The sequence below is a fragment of the Ursus americanus genome, chromosome 34 (genome assembly GCF_024610735.1).
Source record: "Ursus americanus isolate L20-20 chromosome 34, mUrsAme1.1.p, whole genome shotgun sequence".
NCBI lineage: Eukaryota > Metazoa > Chordata > Mammalia > Carnivora > Ursidae > Ursus > Ursus americanus.
This window is the reverse complement of record NC_142160.1, coordinates 9404534-9426633: the sequence shown is the minus strand read 5'-3', so window position 1 is coordinate 9426633 and position 22100 is coordinate 9404534. Positions and strand designations below refer to the sequence as shown.

The window sequence follows — 22100 nt, the reverse complement described above, 5'->3', positions numbered from 1 at the left end:
CTAGGTCTGTGTGGAATGAAGCCTGTTTATTGTGGTGTTCACATCTTCAGTCAGTCGGTAATAAAAACAGTCTTTCCAGAACCTATTTGTCGGTACCACGTTACCTCCCTTGTTGAAGGTAGTAGTTTTAATAAGGTTCTTTCACTGGAGAAGACAAGTGCCGTAGGCCTTTCCGTCTTCCAGTTTCACTTGTTCTGATTATTTCAGTTAGTGTCCGGAGTGAAGTTGCGTCGTCCAGGGACTGAGTGTAAGAGTAGATTCATGGGGCGCCTGGGTGGCTCCGTCCGTGAGGGTCTGACTCTTGATTTCAGCTCAGGTCATGGTCTCGGGGTTGTGGGGGCCGGCTTAAGATTCTCTCTCTCTCCCCCCTCCCTGCCCTCCCTCCAAAAAAAAAAAAAAAAAAGTCGATTCATGATACCTCATTAACTCTCCGTCATTGAGAAATTAGCTGTTTCTCAGAAATGAATTTCCCAAATGACTGATCATTTCTCCTGCCATTGCCAAAGTTTGCGGCCTCCCACCCTCTGACAACAGGGAGGTTTATAAGTGAATTCTCTTCTTTCTTGCCTTCAGGATGCTGAACCTCTCTTGAGGATTCGGGTTCATTGTCACATCTTTTACTGTACTCCCAGCTCTCCTGGCTCCCTTCCCCCTTCCTGGATGTGGGGCTGGCGGCCCTCCCTTTGCCCTTGTCCTGACAGCTGCCTCTTGGCCATTGTTCTTGTGTGTGCTTGTCTACTGTGCTGGTCATGACTGCTTAGGGTCCAGAAACCAGTTCCGCTGGCTTTGATCAGTGAGTTAGTCTCTCATTTATTCATCAACCGCTACTTGTTGAGTGCTTACCAGACGTAAGCCTTTTAACGGGTGGCCACCAAAGGGCCCCAAAGACAAGTACAATGGGGATCCTACCCTGTTCTTTTTTTTTTTTTTTTTTTAAGTAGGCTCCATGCCCAGCACAGAGCCCTATGTGAGACTCACACTCACAACCATGAGGTCAAGACTTGAGAGCTGAGATCAAGACTTGGACACTCAACCCACTGAGCCAACCAGGTGCCCCCTACTCTCTTCTGTGGGGAGAGTTGTTAGGTTGGTGATGGAGGGGGAAGGGGATAGGAAGGTAGAAGTGACAGAACCACAAGAAAGGCACAGGTGAGATACTCTGGGCATTGTTCCTGCTGGGAGAGACCAGGAAAGTAGCTTTGAGCTGGGTTTTGACCTGTGGAGATTGAGGGACAGTGAGACCAGCACAAGTTCTTATCAAAGGCAGGGACCCTAGGTCTGTACTGGGGTGGAGAGCAGGATGACTCTGGCACATGATTCCAGTGCAGGGGAGAAGTGGAGAATCAGCTTGTTCCTCAGGTGCCAGGCCAGCAAGTTTGGATGTTTCCAGATGCCACAGGAGGTTGACTGAGGAAAGGAGACGGGCCTCTGGAAGCACAGTGGCCATCCCGGGTAAAGTATAGGAGAGAGAGAGAGGACTGAGCAGGACAACCAGAGGCTTACAGATTAGGTACAAGGTAATGAGGGCAGGATCCAGTCTGGGGTGTGAAGGGATGGGGTCACAGAAAGGAGAGATCTGTGGAAGAGCTCCGTGGGGTTCTCATGAGCAGGACTTTGCCAGTGCTTGGAGATGGGGGGGAAGCGACGGGAGAAATTTCCTAAAATAATCCTGAGGTTTGGAGCCTGAGCAGGCGAAGTGGGCATGCTCAGGACCCAAGAGAAGAGGGTCGGGTTTACACTTTGGGGAAAGATGGTGGGTCTAATTTTAAACACCATGAATTTACATTGCAGGGAGCTCATCCAGATGGAGAGGTCCAGCAGATATCGAAAATATAAAAGTAGTTCTCGGTGAGAAATCAGGGCAAGAGATATAAATTGTGAAGAAGTCATTTGCAAGGAGGTGATATTTAAAGCTTGTGAGGCAAGGGGGACCAAGCCACGCAGTTTGAGAAAGTCTGTAGGGTAGAGGCTAGAGAAGAGATGGAAGGCAGAGAAAGCCAAGAGAGCCACAGCAGAAGGTGAAGGGAGAAGGGCAAGGTCAAGTGTCTAGTGCCTCTGAGGGGAGGAGGGAAGACCGGAGCAGCTGTGGGCTGCGGTGGTCAGCATGTCATGGGTTGACCTGGGGAAAACTTGCCTGGGAATAAGATGACCACCAGTTTTCCAGGCACACTGGCAGTTAAACTCTTCAGTAAATTTGTTGGTAATACAGTGCAGACAGGACAGTGAGTCAGCGTTAAGAAGTGTGGGGAGAAATTGAGGGAAGGGATTAATAGAAAAGACCAGGGGCGCCTGGGCGGTGCAGTCAGTTAAATGGCTGACTCTTGGTTTCGGCTCAGGTTGTGATCTCAGGGTCGTGAGATCGGGCCCCATGTTGGGCTCCACACTCAGTGCAGAATCTTCTTGAGATTCTCTCTCCCTCTGCTCCTCCCACTTGCTCTCTCTCTCTAAAATAAATAAATCTTAAAAAAAAAAAAAAGAAAAAGACCAAATACCCATTAGAATGGCTATTATTCAAACAAACAGAAAATAGTGTTAGCAAAGATGCAGAGAAATTGGAACCCCTGTGCCTTGCTGGTGGGAATGTCAGACAGTGTAGTTGCTGTGGAAAACAGTCTAGCAATTCCTCAAAAAACTAAATATAGAATTACTATCTAATCCGGCAGTCCCACTTCCAGGGATGTACCCTAAAGAACTGCAAACAGGGACTTGAACAGATATCTGAACACTACCAATCACACCCGCATTATTCACAATAGCCAGAGGCAGACACAACCCGCCTATCCATTGATCAATGAATGGGTAACAAAGTATGGTGTTTGCATACCACTGCACACCATGGAATATTATTCAGCCCTTCAAAAGGAAGGAAATCCTGGCGCGTGCAACAACATGGATGACCCTTGAGGACACGATGTGTACTGAAATAAGCCAGTCTCAGAAGGACAGATACTGCATGACCCCACTGATGGGAGGTTCCTGGATGTCGCATTTACAGAGGCAGAACGTAGAAGGATGGTCCCTGGGGCTGAGGGAGGAGAGAATGGACAGTTCCTGTGTAGCAGGACTGGAGTCTCTGGGAAGACAAAGTTCTGGAGGTGGCAGGTGCATACAGCAACGTGTCTGGACACATAATACGCTCCAACTGTACACTTAAAAATGGTTAAAATGATATGTTTTGTGTTATGTGTGTTTCACCACAATAAAAAAAAAATTCAAAACAAAACTAAATCCTGAAAGTGAAACCAAGCTGTTGACCAGAGGAAGGAAGAGCGAGGTAACAATGTGGCTCAGGCTTTGGTAAATGCCTGCCAGGACTGGTTTCCTGCACTTCAGAGCTGGGCTCGGCGCACCAGCAGCTGCCATCCTTCTCACCTGAAGAGGCCGGAGGGGTTCGTTCTGCGGAGCCCCCAAGCACAGGCTCCTATTAACTTTGGCTTCAGATGGGATGCAATTGAGGAGAAAAAGGAAACCGTTTCCTTTTTAAGATTTTATTTATTTGAGAGAGAGAGAGCATGAGTGGATGAGGTGGGGCAGAGAGAGAAGCAGACTCCCCGGGGCAGGGAGCCCAATGTGGAGCTCGATCCCGGGACCCTGGGATCATGACCTGAGCCGAAGGCAGATGCTTCACCGGCTGAGCCACCCAGGGGCCCCAGGAAACCGTTTTCTTGAAGGCAAACTAAAATGCTTGTGCAAACATGAGCTCTTCTCTCTTGAAACAGTTAAAAAATACCACAGACATCTAGAGGGGAAAATGTGCCATCACATTCCCAAATGCCTTCTATCACCCACAGATGAACTGGGCCCACAGAAAGGGTGGAAGTCCTTTCTTGGGGGCTAATTGAAAAGACGGCACTTTACATAAAAATGATTTCGGGAATACATATATTGAATTTATTTTTTTAGCTTTTTTTAAGGCAACGTGTAGAAATTGTCTTTTGGAAAAATGTGCACTTTGTGCTATTATTTTGTTATTTCTCTTCACCCTTAACATGAACCATTCCAAAATAGTGTATTCTTGCTCCTGTAACCTGAACTTACCCTGTCCATCCACGATGGCTGTGTTGTATTTAAGTGGTAAGGTAGCTTGTGTGGCTGTGAGTAGGCATGTATCCTCCTGTCTGGAAATGCCTAGAATTTTCTTTCCTGATTGATTTCATCTGGTGTATGTTTTTTTGGATGTCTCCTGGCATCTGCTTCCTTATTCTGCACCAGAGGAAAATATTAATAATTAGTAGTCTTAGATTTCCTGTAACACTAGCTAGGAAGGAGAATGAAAAGTTGGCATAGAATGATAACCAATAATGAGGGGTTTTGTATTTGCTTTTGAAAGAAGACTGAGTCCCCGGGTAGCAAGGATAAAATAATTTACCCGACACCATCCTTTGCCCTGCTTCTAGCTTGTCATTTCGGGCACAATATTTACTTTTGAATTACAAGCTGCGAATTTTATATGAGTCTTATTTGAGAAATAGCTCGTGTACTTTCTCTTATAACCATTTCAATGGCAAGTCTCAGGATATCTCTAAATGAAAAACTTCTTTAAAACCATGCGGCTATAGGGCGCCTGGGTGGCTCAGTCATTAAGCATCTGCCTTCAGCTCAGGTCATGATCCCAGGGTCCTGGAATCGAGCCCCGCATCGGGCTCCCTGCTCAGCAGGAAGCCTGCTTCTCCCTCTCCCACTCCCCCTGCTTGTGTTCCCTCTCTCACTCCCTCTCTCTGTCAGATAAATAAAATCTTAATAAACAAACAAACAAACAAAACAAAACAAACCATGCGGCTAGGGGCGCCTGGGAGGCCCAGTCAGTTAAGTGTCTGCTGTCAGCTCAGGTCATAATCCCAGGGTCCTCGGATCCAGCCCCGTGTCAGGCTCCCTGCTCAGTGTGAAGTCTGCTTCTCCCTCTCCCTCTGCCCCTACCCCCTGCTCATGCTCTCTTGCTCACTCTCAAATGAGTAACTGAAATAAAATTTAGAAAATTAAAAAAAATAGGGGCGCCTGGGTGGCTCAGTTGTTAAGCGTCTGCCTTCAGCTCAGGGCGTGATCCCGGCATTCTGGGATGGAGCCCCACATCAGGCTCCTCCGCTGGGAGCCTGCTTCTTCCTCTTCCACTCCCCCTGCTTGTGTTCCCTCTCTCGCTGGCTCTCTCTCTCTCTCTGTCAAGTAAATAAAATCTTTGAAAAATAATAATAATAACAACATGCAGCTAAAACTACGTACCTGAAATGTTTTGTTGAAGAGCATGTTTTATGGCAGATGATGCGATTCCAAAGTGAAAGGCCACAGGCTGGTGGATTAGCCGGAAACCGAGCTCCTTCCAGGCACTAGGTTCAAAGGCAGCATTCTGTGTCCTTGTAACCTGCCCTCCTGGCAGTGGTGTTGCCTCCAAAACTTGTATCCTTTTTCTCAGCCTTTACAAGATGCCCGTCAGATTACCTTATAAGACTGAAACATCTGTGACCCTTCCTCCTCCTCAGTGCACAGAAAACTGCAGGGCTTCTTGGAATTTTTCTCTTGTTGCAGAGTATCTGGACAAAGCCAGGCCAGTTTTTAGCACAACAGATGCCACACACAGCCTGCTTTCTGGATTTGATTCCTTCTGTTTTCTCTAGTTCCAGGATCAAATGGGAAATCAACTCCAGAGATGATTTTTGAGCATCTTGCTTGCTTGGTCCGCTTTAGTTTCTGAGGTTCTGTCACGGCCTATTTGAACTGTGTTTGCCGCTGCAGCTGCATGTGTCACCACCCCATCGGGGCACTGCTCGTGGACCCAAGCCCTTGTTGGCACTGCAGAGTCCCCAAGGAACAGGGTCCCACACCTCCCCAGGAGCCAGGCTCCTTGGCCCTGGCCCAGGCTGAGATCCTGGTTCCCCTGCTTGTCCAGGATGTGTTTGGTGCCGCTTCTCTCCGCCTGTGTGCCCCGGCTTTGCTTGGAGTCCGTGTGGGACAGACAGACGGAAGCGAATAAAACCCGTGCACTCTGTAGTTCCCAAAACTGGCATTAGGCTTGAGACTCTGCTGCCGATGTGTGGGTGAGCCCTGTCCTGTGGGTACGGCATGTCTGGTGAAGACTAACTCCCATGCTCTTTCGCACACATTCATCCATTATTAAACACCCACTGTGTGCACTGCACTGTGCTAGACAACATATGGTAGATGTGCTCAGCCTGTTTCAGTTCACCAGATGTTTGTCTTCCCCCTTGTAGGCTGACTTCCTGTTTCCGCCCCAAGGATGCCCAGATGGCTCCGCTGGCTCAGCCGTGGCTCTGGCCTGTGGGCCCAGCCTCGGAAATGTTAGTGTGACAGCTGTGCTGAGCAAGGTGCTGTAGAAAGCACAAACTAACAGGCTCGAGTTTCAACTTGGAGTTCCCTTTAACTGTTAGTCTTTGGATATGTAAAGAGGGACAAATAAAGGGGGCGCTTGGGTGGCTCAGTTGGTTACGCATTTGCCTTCAACTTAGGTCATGATCTCTGGGTCCTGGGATCAAGCCGCATGTGTGGCTCCCTGCTCAGCGGGGAGTCTGCCACTTTCTCTCTCTCTCTCTCTCTTGCTCCCTCAAATAAATAAATAAATGAAATCTTAAAAAAGAAGAAGAAGGATGAATAAAGTAAAAGTCTGCTTTCCTTGAATGTCAGTATTGACCCTCATCTGAGAACATTCAGGAATGTTTGAGCTGTGTTGTCACTAATTCTTTTTTTTTTTCCCTTTCTCAACCAGTGTTAATACAAATCTTACTAACTTCTTGGTTCTGTGTAAACAGTGGGGTATCTGGACTTACTCTCGCTTCTTCTTCTGAAGTTTGTGAACTTAGTGGGGGGGGGGGACTCAAAATGACTGACAAGTGTATAGAGTCATCAGGTTTGCAAACTATTTTGTCATATACCTTCTCAGTCCTCGGAGCAGCTTTGTGAGACACGTAATTATTCTCCTTCTTTGACAATTAAACCGAGACGCTGGTGTTTACTGAGGTGCTAATGTCTGACGTCAGAGCAGACTCTCAGAGGCCGCTGAGGGCAGCGGGGAGGAGGCCGGAGGCCAGGAGCTGGTGCTGGGGACAGGGCTGACAGTGCTGAGGTGCCGCCGTGGCCAGGCCCATGTGCGGGTCACCATATGGTGAAGCTGTAACGTGATTTTAACGTGGGCTTTTCAGCTGCATCAGGCTTTATGGGGCCCCATCTGTTTGTGTAGAACCATCCATCCTAAGTGCTCTACTCTGTCCCCATTTTACAGACAAGGACACTGAGGCATGCAGGGGGTGTGGGACTAACCGAAGCCTGCACACCTAACCCTGCCTCATCCCTGTGGCCTTTTGACTGAGGATCGGCTTCTGCTGCCCCAGCAAGCCTCCATTCTTAGGGCTCTAGGTACCCAGTCACTGTAGATTGGGAACTGGGGAGACCCTACTTCTTCTGGAACATTGGTGCCTCTGCCCACTACTTCCCAGAGTTCCCACATTTTAGGACACTTAGGCCCAAACATAAGAGATTCTTCCTGCTACCAGATACTACTGTCTGAAGGGATGGTTTGCTTGATCGTTGGATGATAACACTATTTTTTTGTATGGTTTATAAAGCATGTCCACAGACGTTCTGCTATTTGATTTTGATTTGACACCAGTCATCCTGTTACACCCCCGCCCAGAAGATGAAAAAAGCAGAGCTCATGTCACAAGGGACCTTATTGTCCAGGTGAGGATTAGGTTGGTCTTGACACCCCGCCTATGGTCTAGCCCCATTGAAGTGCACATGTGTTCCTCGTTGCCTGCTCTCTCAGGAAGGCACGTGTATGTGTGAACAGACCTTGTACTAAATCCTCATTGACTTCCTGCACTTTCAAAAGCAGAGTCTTCTGACTTTAAGACATTGAGACGTAGACTGCAGACCAATGAAATAAGGAAAGTAATTACTGTTACTCATTAATTATCGCAGTGACCTGTGGTTAGCCTCATGTCACAATGGGGAAACCGAGGCCCAGGATGCTTATGTCCATCCTCCAGGTAATATAGGGGATTTCTTCAAAGTCGGCCTCATGTCTAGTTCACTGAAGGGCAAAGTAGAGCAGAGTCGGCCAATGTGAGGGTTCATCTCAGGATGTTGTTAACCTAAGAGAAGTGAAAGCCACACTATAGGGCGTCTGGGTGCCTCAGTCGGTGAAGCGTCTGTCTTCAGCTCAGGTCATGATCTCAGGGTCCTGGGATCGAGTCCTGCGTCGGGCTCTCTGTTCGGTGGGAAGGCTGCTTCTCCCCCTCCACTGACTTGAGCTTGCTCTCTCTCTCTCAAATAAATGAATAAAATCTTTAAAAAAAAAAAAAAAAAGAAAGGAAAGAAAGAAAGAAAGCCACACGCTATATAGGTCTTGAGACTGAGTATATTTTGGTGAAACCATAGGAACTGGGAATGTCTGGATTGTGTGTATTGCCAAGTGCTGGCTCCCTGGGTGACAGAAGTGCGTGGGGCCAGCGACAAAGAGTTACCCCTCACGTGCACACGTGCTCACTTCAGAGAGTTCAGGAGTGAATGAGTCACGGAGAGACGTCTCTGCAACTGATGGTGACGGTTTGGGGTCAGGGAGCCACCAGCAGCGTCACCACTGCTGATGGGCAGGGGGTTTTGGGGAGGTGAGCAGTGAGGGCCTCTGGGGTGCTGAGCACCCTCAGGATGGGGCTGTTGTCACGGTCGCCTTGCTTATCCATGGGCTTGCTTGGACATTCCATCGGTTTTCTGACCCCCTCTAAGAAATAAGCAAGGAATGGGGGGCCCCAGGAGCTGCCATGCCTTAGTTCAGGAGTGTCTGTCGTGCGGGGGCGGGGGTGGTGGGGGCCAAGGAGGGCGTCTGGCCTGAGATGATTCTGCCCCGTCCCAAGTGGGGGTAGGGGGAGGCTGAACGGTGTCCCTTCTCTCTTTTCCTTTTTTGTGCACTACATTAAGACAATCGGAAAAAGGATTCTTCCCTTTGTGTTGAACTCTGTAGGTGGGTAAGGGAGTAGGCTTGGTGTGTTGTCCCTCATTTCCTGGAGCAGTAGGAGAGCTAGCAGGTCTGTAGCCACAGCCAGGCCAGGCTGTGAGCCCAGGCCGTCCGCCTCCCGGGCCAGAGGTCTCTGCAGCATGCTTCTGCAGGCTGCCTGATAGGCTTCTGCAGATTTCGAGAATGAAAGTTGTTCTGGTGTCATTTTGTGAGTTGTGTATCGTGTCATACACGACATTTTGAGGGAGAGAAGTACTGTTAAAATTGCATAAATATGTACTATCTCTTAGAAGTTCACTTCGTTTTTAGCAATGGCCGTTCCCCCTGCTTACACAGGTCGCACTGTTGTGGGGTGGGGGGAGAAGGACTGCTGTGTGCCTGCTTCTGACCACCGGGACCCTCATTTCCCCAGGGCTCAGCCGCTTCTCTCCACAACACGCAGAGTGCAGAGCTGGCCCCTCTCGAAATGGGTGTTACGTTTTAGAGCTGCCCAAGAAGATGTGTCTGCAAGGAGAGCGTAATACTCAACAGCCCTCTCTTTGTCACTGCCCTTTCATTACACGTAGGTGGAAAAAAACAACACACATTTAATTGTTTCAAAGATTTTTTTTTTTTTTTAGCAAATATATAGTAAATGGGGAAAGATTAATAAAGGGCTCTTTTTCTCAGCTTGTGGTTTCTAATTACATCAGTTACAGCTTAGCCCTGCCCTTAACTAGAGTGCAGGCATGAACTGGAAAAGAATGAGCTAATCCGTGATAGATCGGGTTGAATAAAGATCTCCATTCATATCTTTACCTTTTATCCCTTGTTCCGAGTGCCAAGAATTAATGCTGTTTGAAAGTACAAACTGAACCTGCCAAGCTTCGGACGGCTCCGATAATCCTAATTATTTTAGATGTGAGTGAGAAGGGCAGCAGTGCCACTCTGGAAAAGAGTCCCATTGTGAAACATTAAATATCTGCTAAGTGGTGTTGATTGGACGTGATTTTATTTCCAAACACGACAGTTATCACAGAGCGGAAGAATTTGTTGTTTGAGAAATTTTCATTAGCTTTTCATCAGACTCTGAGGCCTGCAAACTCAGGAAACCAGAGGCGAGCACTTTTGTTTTCTTCCTGTCCACATCGAGGTGTGGAGCTGCTAACAATTGAGGAATGCCACTTATATTCTTATTTTTAAATGGTTTCTTAGTGGGCGTTTAACGGCATTTAACATAGGAAGAAAATTTTTCTCAAGCATGAATATCCTGTTTTCTCACATCACTGGAGGAGAATTATTCGTTCCAGCCCACTGACTTCCAACAGATCATTCAAGTTAAAAGTCGGGTCTTTGCAATGTTGAAAGATTTAGCAGTTAGAGTGGTTTTTGTTTTGTTTTTTAGTGAGGTGGGTTTTTTTTGGGGGGGGGGCGCAGTGAAATGGTTAGATAATATCGCTGGAGTCATCTTAAATTTTTTTTCCCCCCAGCACTTGTAAGAGTGATTATGTGTAAGCTTTTCTGTTTTTAAATAATAGTAAAAGAAAGCCCCCGTAGCTTCTGTAGACAAATAGGCTACTTGAGAGAAAACAGATACTGGGCTTGCTGGTTCATTCGAGGGTCAGCTTCTAGGAGGTTTGCCCACCTTTCTATTGGAACACACAGAAATCAGATGGGCAGGTTTTTCTCTTTCTTACTTTTTAGTCTCTACTTCAGTCTCCAGAAGTCATTTCTTCTGTTTCTGTAAATGCTGGGAGCCTGTCGTGATCCAGGGGTAGCAGAATCCTGAATAGTTCATTGCCTGTGAATGCTCGCTGCCCCCCCAACCCCAAGCCCAGCTGCCCCCATCCCCACCCCCGCCCCCAGCACCAGAGCACGGAGCAAAGCACTGACATCTTCAGTGATGCAAATAGTCGTGTGTTGAGCATCTCTGGGCCAATTATTCTTTCTTTCTTTGGGCTCATTCCCCAGAGTAGAATTACCAGGTCAGAGGGTATGAACAGTTTTATGGTTCTTATTACATGTCACTAGATTGCTGTCCAGAAGGACTGAACCAATTCCTAGTGCTACCAACAGTGTACCTTTTCTTACAGTCCCACTGACACAAGGCATTAGCATTTTCACAAAATAATTAAGAGGAACCTTTTGAGTTGAAATTAGCCTTGTGTCAGGCTCATTAGAATCAACTTGAAAGGCAGAAAGGATAATTCTGACTTTGGAATTTTTAATTGGTATAAAATGATTTACAGTGATCAATGATTACTCTTCCCCCAACAAAATTTAATTAAAGCTTCATTAAAATGGAGAGGGTACCTTTGAGGGCGGTAGTAAAATAGGTTTTGGACATTAGTCTCCGAAAGAACCCTGAGGAAATCTTTACTGTAACTACTATTAGGAGGGGCCACACAAACGAAGTTCAACAAATACTGTCCCTAACTCCATCAGCCCCCTTTTCAAAGACAATGCTAAGCCTTGAACAAAAGTAAAAACAACATAAACTTTGAGTGGAGAGACACTGAAAAATACTGGCATTTTTCAAAACAGGTTGAGTTCATTTATTTGTATCTTCTCTGGAGTGCAGTCACGTGTGAAGGATGCGTGGAGGCCCCCCCACCCCTACCCCCTGGCCGTGCAGGTGACACTGTGTGTGTCTCTGGAGCCGGAGTCACAGGAATACTTCCCAAGAAAACACCCACGAGGCAACTGAGGGCAAAAGGGGGCTATCCCTGATTTCTTCCTTTTGCAGAATCCCTGCCCCTCCCCTCTTTCGGTCACAAATCAGTTAAATGGAGTGGGAGATGCATGGCTGGGGTGTAATGGGGTGGGGGCGTCCCCTAGGTTGGCTGCTCACTGAAAGCAGAGGGCAGGCTGGGGGCTCAGAACGTGTGGGGAGCACTCACTCCTTCCTAGCTGCTGCCTTAGTCTGACAAGGGTCCTTAGAGATGAGGAAGGTTGGCCAGTGGGACGGTGCAGGGGAGACCGAGGGTCTGGCCGGCTGGTGCCACACTGCCCTTCAGGTTCCACAGCGTGCCCTGTGTCACCCGGTGAGAATAATTCTTGCAGTGAATGGTTGGAGCATTACATACTCGGTTAAGGTATGTGGCATACAGGAAGTAGGCAGTAAATGCTCCCTCCTGTCCCCATCGCTCCTAAACAGAGGACCTTCTGTCACTGGTTTGAGGTGGGCTGGGGGCAGTGGGCAGATCAGCTCATGGACTCTGCGGTTGGCTCTTAGCTCTCCAGATCTGTGGAGAGTACCAAGCTGTCAGAGCAAAGTCGGCTGCCTTTGGAAACCATTTCTTTGTATATACCACGTCTTGGGCATGCAGCGCCATTCATAAATCATCTTGGATTTGCAGGAAATTTTGAATCCGTAGAACAATTCGAATTTAGCCATTATGAACTGCAATGAAATGAAGGCTTCAGATTTTATAGGTTCCCAGGGTTTTTTTGGTCGCCATTATGTATTTATATACTCATGTGTACGCTTTCTGGTGTCTGTAAAGTACTATTTAACAGCGTTCTGCTTTAAAATTAAAAAAAAAAATGTACCGCCTTTACCCTTGCTTTTTTAGTTAAGTTACTAAACAAATACTATCAGTATCAAAGGTAACGGCTGGTCAGGAAATTGCCTAAATTGTTTCTCAGATTTACTGAGTTTTCAGATCATGCCTTTCCTTATTGGAGATATTTGATGTAGCCATACAAAACTCTCCGTCCTTCTGTCTGTCCATCCGTCTGTCACTCGAGAAGAAAGGGGTTTTCTGAAATAATTTGGTCCAGTAGCGTGGTTCAAGGTCCGCCTCTTAAATCCCAGCTCTGTTCTTTTAGTTCTGTGTGGTTCCACTAGCTGCAGCAAACCTTTTCCAAACCCATAACAAGTGTAAATAGTGTTCTCTTGTAAAAAGGTCTCTTTTCAGCATGGTAATATACCTTATTAAATCCCAAACATAATAAGTATTGATGGCAAACACATCAGGACCCGGTACAGCTTCTACTATGATTTAGTTCTCTACAAATGACTTCAGCACTCAGCTCCCAGTGCATTTTGCTAATTACATCATAGATTTCCCTATTGATGAACACAAGCTGAATTAACACAGGCGCACTAATGTACCCTTTCACCATTATTGTTGTACAAGAAGCCGTGGCAGATGCTGGCAGTTAGTTACACAAACATTAGTATTAACGATTGGCCATTTGGAATTGGTGACAAACTACTGCCCGGCAGAATCCTGAGGCTGAAACCAATCAGGAAGTTAATGAGGAGAGAAATTACCACTGCAGCTTCCCCTTAATTACATTCACACTAGGCAGGAAGGGAGTTCTGGGGGTGGATCTGAACTCAGCTAAGGTTAAGAAGGTCAGAGACCCTTTTGCTTGAATTTTGTATCTACTGTGGCTTGTAAGGTTGCAAAAATCGTGTGGCACATTAGCATCCTTCGTATTTAATGTCAGGTCCTAGTAGAGTTTTATGTTCACGCATTTGCTTTTTAAAATCTCTACCTGACTTCTATTTTAGTGAAGGTATTCCTTTAACTTTTTATATTAAAAAAAAAACTTTTTAGTTTTCAAAAGCTGTGTAAACAGCAAGTATTTGTCCCTGTAAGTCCAAGAGAAATAACAGGAATATTAATAAGCTATCACCTTTGCTGGCTATATGTAACTTAGGGTTACCTGTCAAATGGTAGAAACACTTGGGTGGAGTCTTGCTTGGGGTAATTTGTCAGATGGATCATTTGACAAGACAAGTTCTATTAGCATCCTTTACATAAAGGGGAGGGGTTCAGTGAAGGGTGGAAATAGTTTCCCCAGAGGGGGGAGGAGGAGCAGACTGGGTTTTTTTTTTTAATTTATGCACATAAATCCAGAACTCTGCTACCTGACTTTCCCCTTCAACTTAGATCGCTGAATAGATATTGTGCAGGAATGTTTTTTTTTTTAATTCTAAAGAAACACTGGAGTTTTTAATGAGTGCATAGAACAACACTTTCAGCTCAGAATAGAAATGCAGAGTGTGCCTCTATCTTTGTTGGAACCTAATTGAATACTGAATGCAGAAGGACTAGCCACTTTTAACATACTCTTCTCCCTCCCTGTCTCTCCCCACGTCCCAGTATTCTCGCCGCCCAGCAGTCAAGATTCTGGCTTGGTTTCCCTCTCCAGCAGCTCTCCTATTAGTAACGAGAGCACAAAGGGAGTGCTCGAATGTGAGTCTGCCTCCGAGCCCAGCAGCTTCACCGTCACTCCCGTCATCGAAGAGGACGAGTAAATGATGCCCAGTGCCTTTGGCTGGTTCCTTCACTTGGAATAGCAGGCGTATTCCATTTAGACACGGGGTTTGTTGTTAATATTTTGCCTTGACTCATGTCGACTTAACTGTTGAGAGCGTGTTTGGTTTATACTCCTTAGAGCTTAGCCCAGAGGCTAAAATACATTTGGAATAGTTTAGGATCCATGACTACTACTATCTGCAAGAGTTAAGTGCTTTGCTCACGGAGTTAAATAGTAGTATCCCCCCCCCATTTTTTTATGATGCTGGTTTACATGTAGTGTTCAAGAAATACAAGAATTCACTAAAGTAAAGCAGTACATTTGCATCTAAATGTGTCATAATTAGATATTACTTCTAGTTTTAAAATGAAATCTTAGGTGCCTTAGATGTTTCTATTTTAGTATTTTAATAAAACTGCAAAAATATAAATTTAGCCAAATACCTGACCATTGAGAAGAGAGCAGACAAACTTAGTGATTGTTTTAGAAATCTGCAGAAGGTCAGAGTAATTGGAAATACTGTGTGTTTGTTTCTGTTGGAAAAGCCAAGCCCTCCTCCATCCCCCAACTCCAAAACATGATTGAAATACATTCAGAAAAAGAAATTAAAGTCCTAAAGAACCACTACGTTTTCTGTTAAAGGGTGTAATTTCAAAACAATGCAATTTAAAGTAACCTCAGCAATGCAGAATTCCTGGGTTTGTTTCTAGAATAATAGGAGAGTTTATCCTACACATTCTTTCTACTACAGGGGGAAAAAATGGATGCAATCTAGACTATTTTGTAACCTTAGGTTGTAATCTGATTTGAAAATAAGTACATCTTTAAAAGTTACTACAGATTTCTGAGTTCATTATTTTGTTAAAAATTGCTTGTGGAGTACTTCCTTATGTAACAGAAGCCATCCTGAAATGAAACTAGTCGGAAAAAAATTCATTGTTCTGTGTAGTTGCAGCTGTACCTGAAATAAAAATGTTATTGATGACTGAATTTCCTTGTGTGTATATTTGGTGAGCGGTATTAAACAGGAAAAAAGAAATTACTTGTATTTTCTTCGCTCTGTGCTTTGAAAACATCTATTTGATTTCACCCCCATCTGTTGTAATCAATAACCTGACCATCTTGTTTTTTATTAAATGCACTTACTCTTAATTTCATCCACCAGTGGTTTTAGAGAGAATAATGTGGAGTTACCTATATAGGTTTGACATTATAAATCACTTCTTGGGGCTGAATCGTATAGTGGTATCGATTGATCCTGATATATCACAGAAATTTACTGTCACTTCTGTTTTCAATTAAAGATACAATCAGTCAGATAATGACTTAATTGGATTTTACAGAAGATTGAGTTTTATTGCCCAGTGCTTTACGAGTTTAGTTAAGGAAGATCATTTTATCACACTTGTCAGGCTGCTGCTACTGCAGCCGTGTGCCCTTCGGGGCGGCTGTAGCTTTTGTGACGGCGTCTCCAGGAGGCTGCGGGGCGCGCCAGAAAGGGACCTGGTGGTGGAGTCGCCACCTCCAAGGCGTTCATGGTAGCTTTTCTGAAGATGAAGCTACTTGCCGCCCACGGCCCCGGCCCCCTACATTTTTTGAGTAATCCTGGCTTCTGTGGATCCCGGACTCTTATCAGTTCCGGCCGTTCTACGGGCGACCCCATCACACGAATTTTGCTGGGTGGTTTTGTTGACGTTGGACACGCCTCCTCAATGGGGAGGGTGGGTGCCCCTTAAGTACCCTTGCGTTTCTGAAAAGCCAGCGGAGCCCTGGTAAACATGCCAGCGCGCTGTCAAAGACTTGGCCGAGCTTATTCTGGGCCCCTGGTGCCCACCCCCCCACCCAGGGCAGGGCTGGGGTTTCGCAGGCCGTGCTCTTCCCAGCGTCGTTCTGCGTCCCAGGGGCCGGAGCCCAGGACCAGGTCGGGTGGACGCTCCAGTCCTTTAGAGAGCCCCCTCCGGCCTCCTGCCCCCACCCCAATCCACTTGCCGCGCCCAATGCTGAATTTGGTTCTGAAACCTGCCGCCCCCCTTCCCCCAGGAGGGCCACTCCCGGGGCGAAGGCCGGGCCCCAGGTCCACTACTAACCAGGTGTTTTTTTTCTGACTGCTAGGGAGGGAGTCAGGCCGGCCCAGGGCCTGGCTCTGCAGGTGCTCGGCTTTAGGAACTGGACAAATTCTGAACACAAGTAGAGCGAAGACAGGAAGGCTTGGTTGCTGGGTTTTAACCCTATTTGAATACACGTATTTTAATCACTTTCTTAAAGCTTTGTCCCCTTTGTACGGAAACCAGTAACAGCAAGGCCGCTTCCTCCTGCAGGCGATATCCATGCAGTGTGCGGTGTACGAGTGTGCCCAATACGCGTGTGCAAGTGTGGGCGTGTCGGGCTTCCCCTGCGCGTCTGGCTGTGGCCCGGGACGGCCCTGAGCCTTTACAGGCGTTTCGGCAGCTCCATCGCGGGGAAACCGAGGCAGGCTCGCCGAGCCTTCCCCTCCTGGGCGCTGGGCAAGCTGCCGCCGCGAGACTCGGGGCCGTGGACAAACGATACGCGTGCCTTTTTCCAAGGCCGCCTCGGGCTCCTGCAGGGGCTTCGGGCGAGGGCGACCGTTCTCCCACTACCTGCGGACGCTGTCCCGGCCCCCTACTCGGGCGCCTCTTGCATTCCTCCTAGTTAGCCGCGGACCCCACGCTGCGGAATTAGGGCATCTGGGAAAGCTGCCTGAAAGGCCCGGGGCGACCTTGGTGACACTGCTTCCTCGCTGCCACTGCCATAGCCGTAGCGGGGGCTCCTTCCGAAACCCACGCACGAAACCGCAATTCGGGGCGGGGGCGTGAGCCAGACCCGCCGAGCCCTCACCGCTGTCTCCCTTGCACCTCGTGGAAACCAGACTGCTGCGCACGCATAAAACCCGAGCCCGTCTCTGCTTCGCGTGAACTTCGGTACCGAACCGGTTTCACACGGACGCGCACACTGTACCGCATTTTGAAGTTTTGCATCAAGTGGTATTTAAAGCGCTTTGTTGAAAGGGCTACGCGTCTCAAAGAAACGCCTGAAGGCAGCGGTGTTTCTGGGTCCTGTCCGCCGGCTGCCCGTGCGGGAAGTTTGCCCGGGCGGCGGCGCGGGGCCTTCGCCTTCCTTCCCCCTCTGCACGCACACATGCGGACGAGGCCTGAGCCCCGCTACCGCCCGCTCAGTCTCCGCGGGCTGCGGCAGACGACTCGCCATTCTCGCCTTGGGAAGAGCCTCCTCCCCGCGCCCCTTCACAGAAACGCGAACGGCCCTCGCTCCGCCGCTGCCTCGTCCAGTTCCCTCCCCCCTCTACCCCAAAACAATCCGCTAACTTTTCACCACGGGCCGGCGAGGACTCGGGGCGAGTGGGCGGGGCGGACAGGGCCGGGGGCGGGGCGCGGGTGGGTGGGCGGAGCCCCAAGTGCTCCGGAAGTCGCTCCGCCCAGGAGGCTCCCAAGCAGGCCGCGAGAGCGGAGGGTACCGGCCTAGGTCCCCGGGCGTGGGGCGCCCTTCGAGGGCGCCACCCCCGGCCACAGAGTTCGGGCGCAGCGCCCCGGCCTTCCAGTGTTACTGTTCCCGCCTCTGGTCGGGCTTCCGTGGGTGGAGCTCGCAGCCAGGTCCCCTGGGGTGCGGGCGGCACCCGCCGTTTCCCGTTATCCCCGAGGCCCCAGAACTAGCTGGGGCGTCTTTCCTGGGATGCTGCACAGCCGCCCGCTTTCCCCGCAGCGGGACTTTGTTCCGGGGCCGCGGGCGAGAGGGGAGGCGGAGGGAGAAGGGCGTTCTACAAGAGCGGCTGGTTCCGGGGCAGAACCGAACCAACGGCCCGAGAGCGAGCACAGGAGGAAAGAAACTTTCTTTCCTTGCCCCGTCAGTGCCGCTCCGAGTACCTAAAAAGATTTCCTTGGCGTTTTGATTTTGTTTTGAATGCTAATGTCTCAGGGGAAACAGTATCTCAAAAATGTTCTCAGGTCCGTGCTGTTCTCATTTTTCTTTGGAGAGAACATGTTATTTTTTCCCCTTCGCTCAGAAGGCGGACAGGGTTTGCATGCCGCCCACTGCGAGCCTCTCACCAAGTGCAGTAGGGACGCGCCCCCAGTCCACGCCAGGCCCTGCTGCCGGGCGGGGTGGTTCGGGCCGTCCCCGGAGCCCCAGCCCCAGCGCGCGCTGGGGAAGGGAGCGGCCTTGCCCGGGGCCTCTTGGGGAAGCGGGCTCGGGCCCTGGCCCCGCGGGGAGGGCTTCGAGGACTCGCTTTAACACTTCCCCCTGCGAAGCGCTCAGTGGGCCCCTCGGATGAAGCAAAGCTGGAGCGACACGCCCCCACCTTACCCCAAAGGATGGCTGCGGGCACGACCTGGGGTCTGGACTGGGTCTGAGGCATCTGCACGAGTGGGAGCGCTGGCGCCCAGGCATGAGCCCCTGCTGGTGTCGAGAGTTCGAGAACGTGAAGCACCGAGCGAGCAGCAGCACCCTCACGGTCTGCACAGGGCCTGCGAGCTGGTCTACGCCCCGTTTACTTAAGAAGGCCTCGGCCCCTAAGGGATCCTCAGGCCGCCCACTGCCAAAATGGTGTGGGGACAGGCGCACCCTGAACGTTCCTTCTGCTGAGCCCCGTCTCCCGGGCCCGCCAGACACGTTCATTCGCCCCCCACCTCCCGCCCCAGGCCGCACGCGGCCTCTGCGCTCGACCCCGCGCCCCAGAGGGTGGCTACGGGGATGCTGTGGGAGGTGCGCAGGAGTTCCTCCCCATTGAATTGAGGGAGAACAAGGGCATTATTGTCACCTCAAGAAATCGATTGCTGGATGCCCCACCGCCTCACCGGACAGTCGTTCCCCACTTTCAATTTGAAGTTGGCCAAAGAGCAATGCCTAGAGGCGCAGACGGGATGAGAGCCGAGAAGTTCACGAGCTGGCAGAGGGGGCTCATTTTCCTGCATTCACAGGGCTTTCTGCATAACCCCGGCCTCCGGCGTCACCGTGGTCGCGATTCAAACGGAAAATAGGAACCCTGACCTCCCCCTCCATGAGAATCCAGCAAAGCAGAAAATTTCCTGCTGCATTTTACATCCGGGACGGTGTGAAACTGTCCTTTAGATTAAGTGGGTTTGTTTTTTGTTTTTGTTTTTTTCCGGTGAGTAACATCCACCAGGACTCCTGAACTTGGAGTCAGAACATCCTCGGCTTCCCAGCGAGGGCAGCTGCATTCCCAGCTTTTAAATACACACACACCACCAGACTGTGCGCCAAGAGAAAGACCACGACATACGCACATTATCTTTCACCCTTCCGCCGTTAATACCTGTCACAATTCTACCTCGTTAATTGTGGTCTGAGCGCACGCACCACCCAGAGCAGAACATGAGTGGATCCAATCGAGTGAGGTTACATTTACTTGTAATCCTTCTCCCTCCCTTTCCAATTTCTTTGATGATTTTTCCCATAAGTGCATAAGTGGCGGGGACTTTAGTAGAACAGGCCGCTCCTCCTAAACGTGATTCGGACCATATGCTTTCTACATTCATTCGCGCTTGGGCTTTTCTTCTCCGCACTAACTGCTAACACGTTATAGTCACCTTGAAATTTCCTCTGCTATTTTCCAATTAAAAGCTTAATAGCCCTGGAAACGGAGTTCATGTGGTGAAGTTTACCATAGCCCCTTGTTCTGAAAGGCTTTCTGCTGGGATCCCATTATGTGCTTGAATAAACCCTTTCTGCAAACAGAAATGGGACTCGGGGTTGTCAGGTGTTGGGTTACAATAGACTTTGAGGCAGGGGACATTTTACCAACATAAATACAAACCTGTTCCTATAGGGAGATGTTGTCAAATACTGGGATATGGAAAACATTCCCATCAAATATGAGAAAAGGATTATTGCGCTATATCAAATGAGTATTTAGGTCTCAGCCCGCGATGTGCACTGGAGTGAAACGGGGCCCCGGACCAAATAATGCCAGACTGTTCGAGTGGCAAAGGGATAGGGTGGCTAGGTGACTGAAGGAGGAAAGGAGGTCGCTTTGGTAGTGGGAAAGCCCCCCCCCCAAAAAAACCCTGTTTTGAAAGCCGTTATTTTCCTTAAAAAAAAAAAAATCCTTTACCCAGGTTACTTATACTCCCCAATTACCCTGACGCTTTGGAGAAAATTGGGAGACATGTGTCTGAAAAAAGTCCATGGTCTTCGCATTCCCAAGAGACCCAGAGAATTCTGTGCTAAAGTTCCCAGATTCAGTGTCATTCTAGACCCTCCTTGTCTCCCTTTACGTGAAGGGACTCGCCAACATCCCACTTTCCAGCCTCTGGCCCCCGGGGGTTCCGGTGACCCCCGCTTCCTGTCCCGAGAGCTTATAAAGTTCCTTCCAGCTGTAGTGTTTTAGGGTTTGTTTCCTAACGAAGGCTGGGAAAAGAGGGATTGAGGTGGGGGGATGGGGGGTGAGAGGCGCCGGAGGGGTCTGTGCTGACGCAGCTTTGGGGGAGGCCTCCCAGGGGTAGCACTCTAGCGTCAGGGTTTCCTGCCCACGCCCCACCACCAAGCCAGCATCCAGCGATCCCCAACTCCAGGACTAGTCTGAAAAGGGGGGCGGCCAAGGGCTTCAAGGGAAACGCACACAACCGGGCTCCCTTCTTAATCCTTCTCCCTTCCCGGAATCAGCCTTCGGGGCGGAGGGTTGGCCGCCAGGACGCCTGGCGACGCTTTACTTGAATTCGCAGCAAACACAGAGGGACGTTTTCCTGTTGCCTGTTTGATTTCAGGGCAGTGCAGAGAAAAACGGCCTCCCCGAGGGGACAAGGGGCGCTGTGCAGCCGAAGGGTTGGCCACTGCCGCGGACTCGTCTCCAATTCGACTCGCCCAGACCTCCAAGAGATGACCTGCGGAACCAAGGCTCGGGGAATGCCGCCTCCCCCACTTTGCCCTGAACCATTGTGCTCCCCTGTACCGCCTCCCTCCTCCCGTTCCCGTTTGTGTCTTTGTTTTCTTGCGGGGTGTGTGCGTGTGTGTGTGCGTGTGTGTTTGCTTGGGCTTCCCTGTGTCTTTCTAGCGGTGGTGTCTGCGTTAGGCCAAACTGGTAATCGTAGATTAGAGACACGCCGGTAACAGTTTAAACAAAGTGTGATGCTGTTCTCGTGTGCAACGGCGCTCTTCCACTCCCAGCCAGAGACGCTGGGGTGGGGGGAGGGGAGAACGGCCCCATCCCTTAGCCGTAACTCAATCGCTGAGTCCGTGGGGATTTGAATTAGGTGACTCCAGACCTCGGTTTGATGGCACGATGGCTGTTGGGCAGAGCAGAGCGGGGATCATTACATCCGGTAACACGTGGGGCGCTAACGTGGCTCCTCCGTCCGCTCTCGGGAAGTTTAGACCCCTCACTTAAGCAAATCTTCCACAAGAGCACTTCTGGGACTTTCAGGACAGAAACTGTTTTTTCATTCAAACACGGGGAGGAGGATAGAGAAACAAAGTCAACTCCAGAGAGGGAGGACTGTTCTTCCCTTTGAAATAGGCTGCAAAGTGGGTTGTCATCCTTGGGCCAGCAGGTTTTCATAAACATTCATTTTATTCTACAACAGCAGAAGGGGGAAAAATGTTGCAAAAGGAGATCAAGAAAACCGACATTTTCTGAACCAATTCCACTGCCCTAGCCCGACTCCACCCGCCAATGGCCGCAGGGCCTGGCTCTTCCCAATTAAAACCCTCTCCCAAGTGCACCCGCAGCGCTCGGATAGGCTCCGGATCTCGCGGAGCCCTCCCTGCGGCCAAGTGTGGGGATGAAAGCGGCCTCGGGCTCCGTGCCGCCAGAGCAGGCCTGGCGGCGGGGGCGGGGAGCGAAGGGGAGCGGCCACCTCACTGGCCTACTGGCACCCCCACCCTCACCCCGGCTGGT

The 22100-nt window shown here is 49.5% G+C and overlaps 1 protein-coding gene across 4 annotated transcripts in view; it reads left to right on the top strand.

The window, feature by feature from the left end:
* The window catches only part of DMRT1 (doublesex and mab-3 related transcription factor 1), a 102036-nt gene extending 86838 nt beyond the window's left edge, over positions 1–15198 (top strand). For all 4 annotated transcript variants that reach the window (XM_045772607.2, XM_087858776.1, XM_087858775.1 and 1 more), the window contains one exon: positions 14059–15198. In XM_045772607.2, the coding sequence (XP_045628563.2) occupies positions 14059–14213 (155 nt within the window). In that variant the 3' untranslated portion in view covers positions 14214–15198. The remainder of the gene's footprint in view (positions 1–14058) is intronic.
* Positions 15199–22100: the final 6902 nt, after the last annotated feature.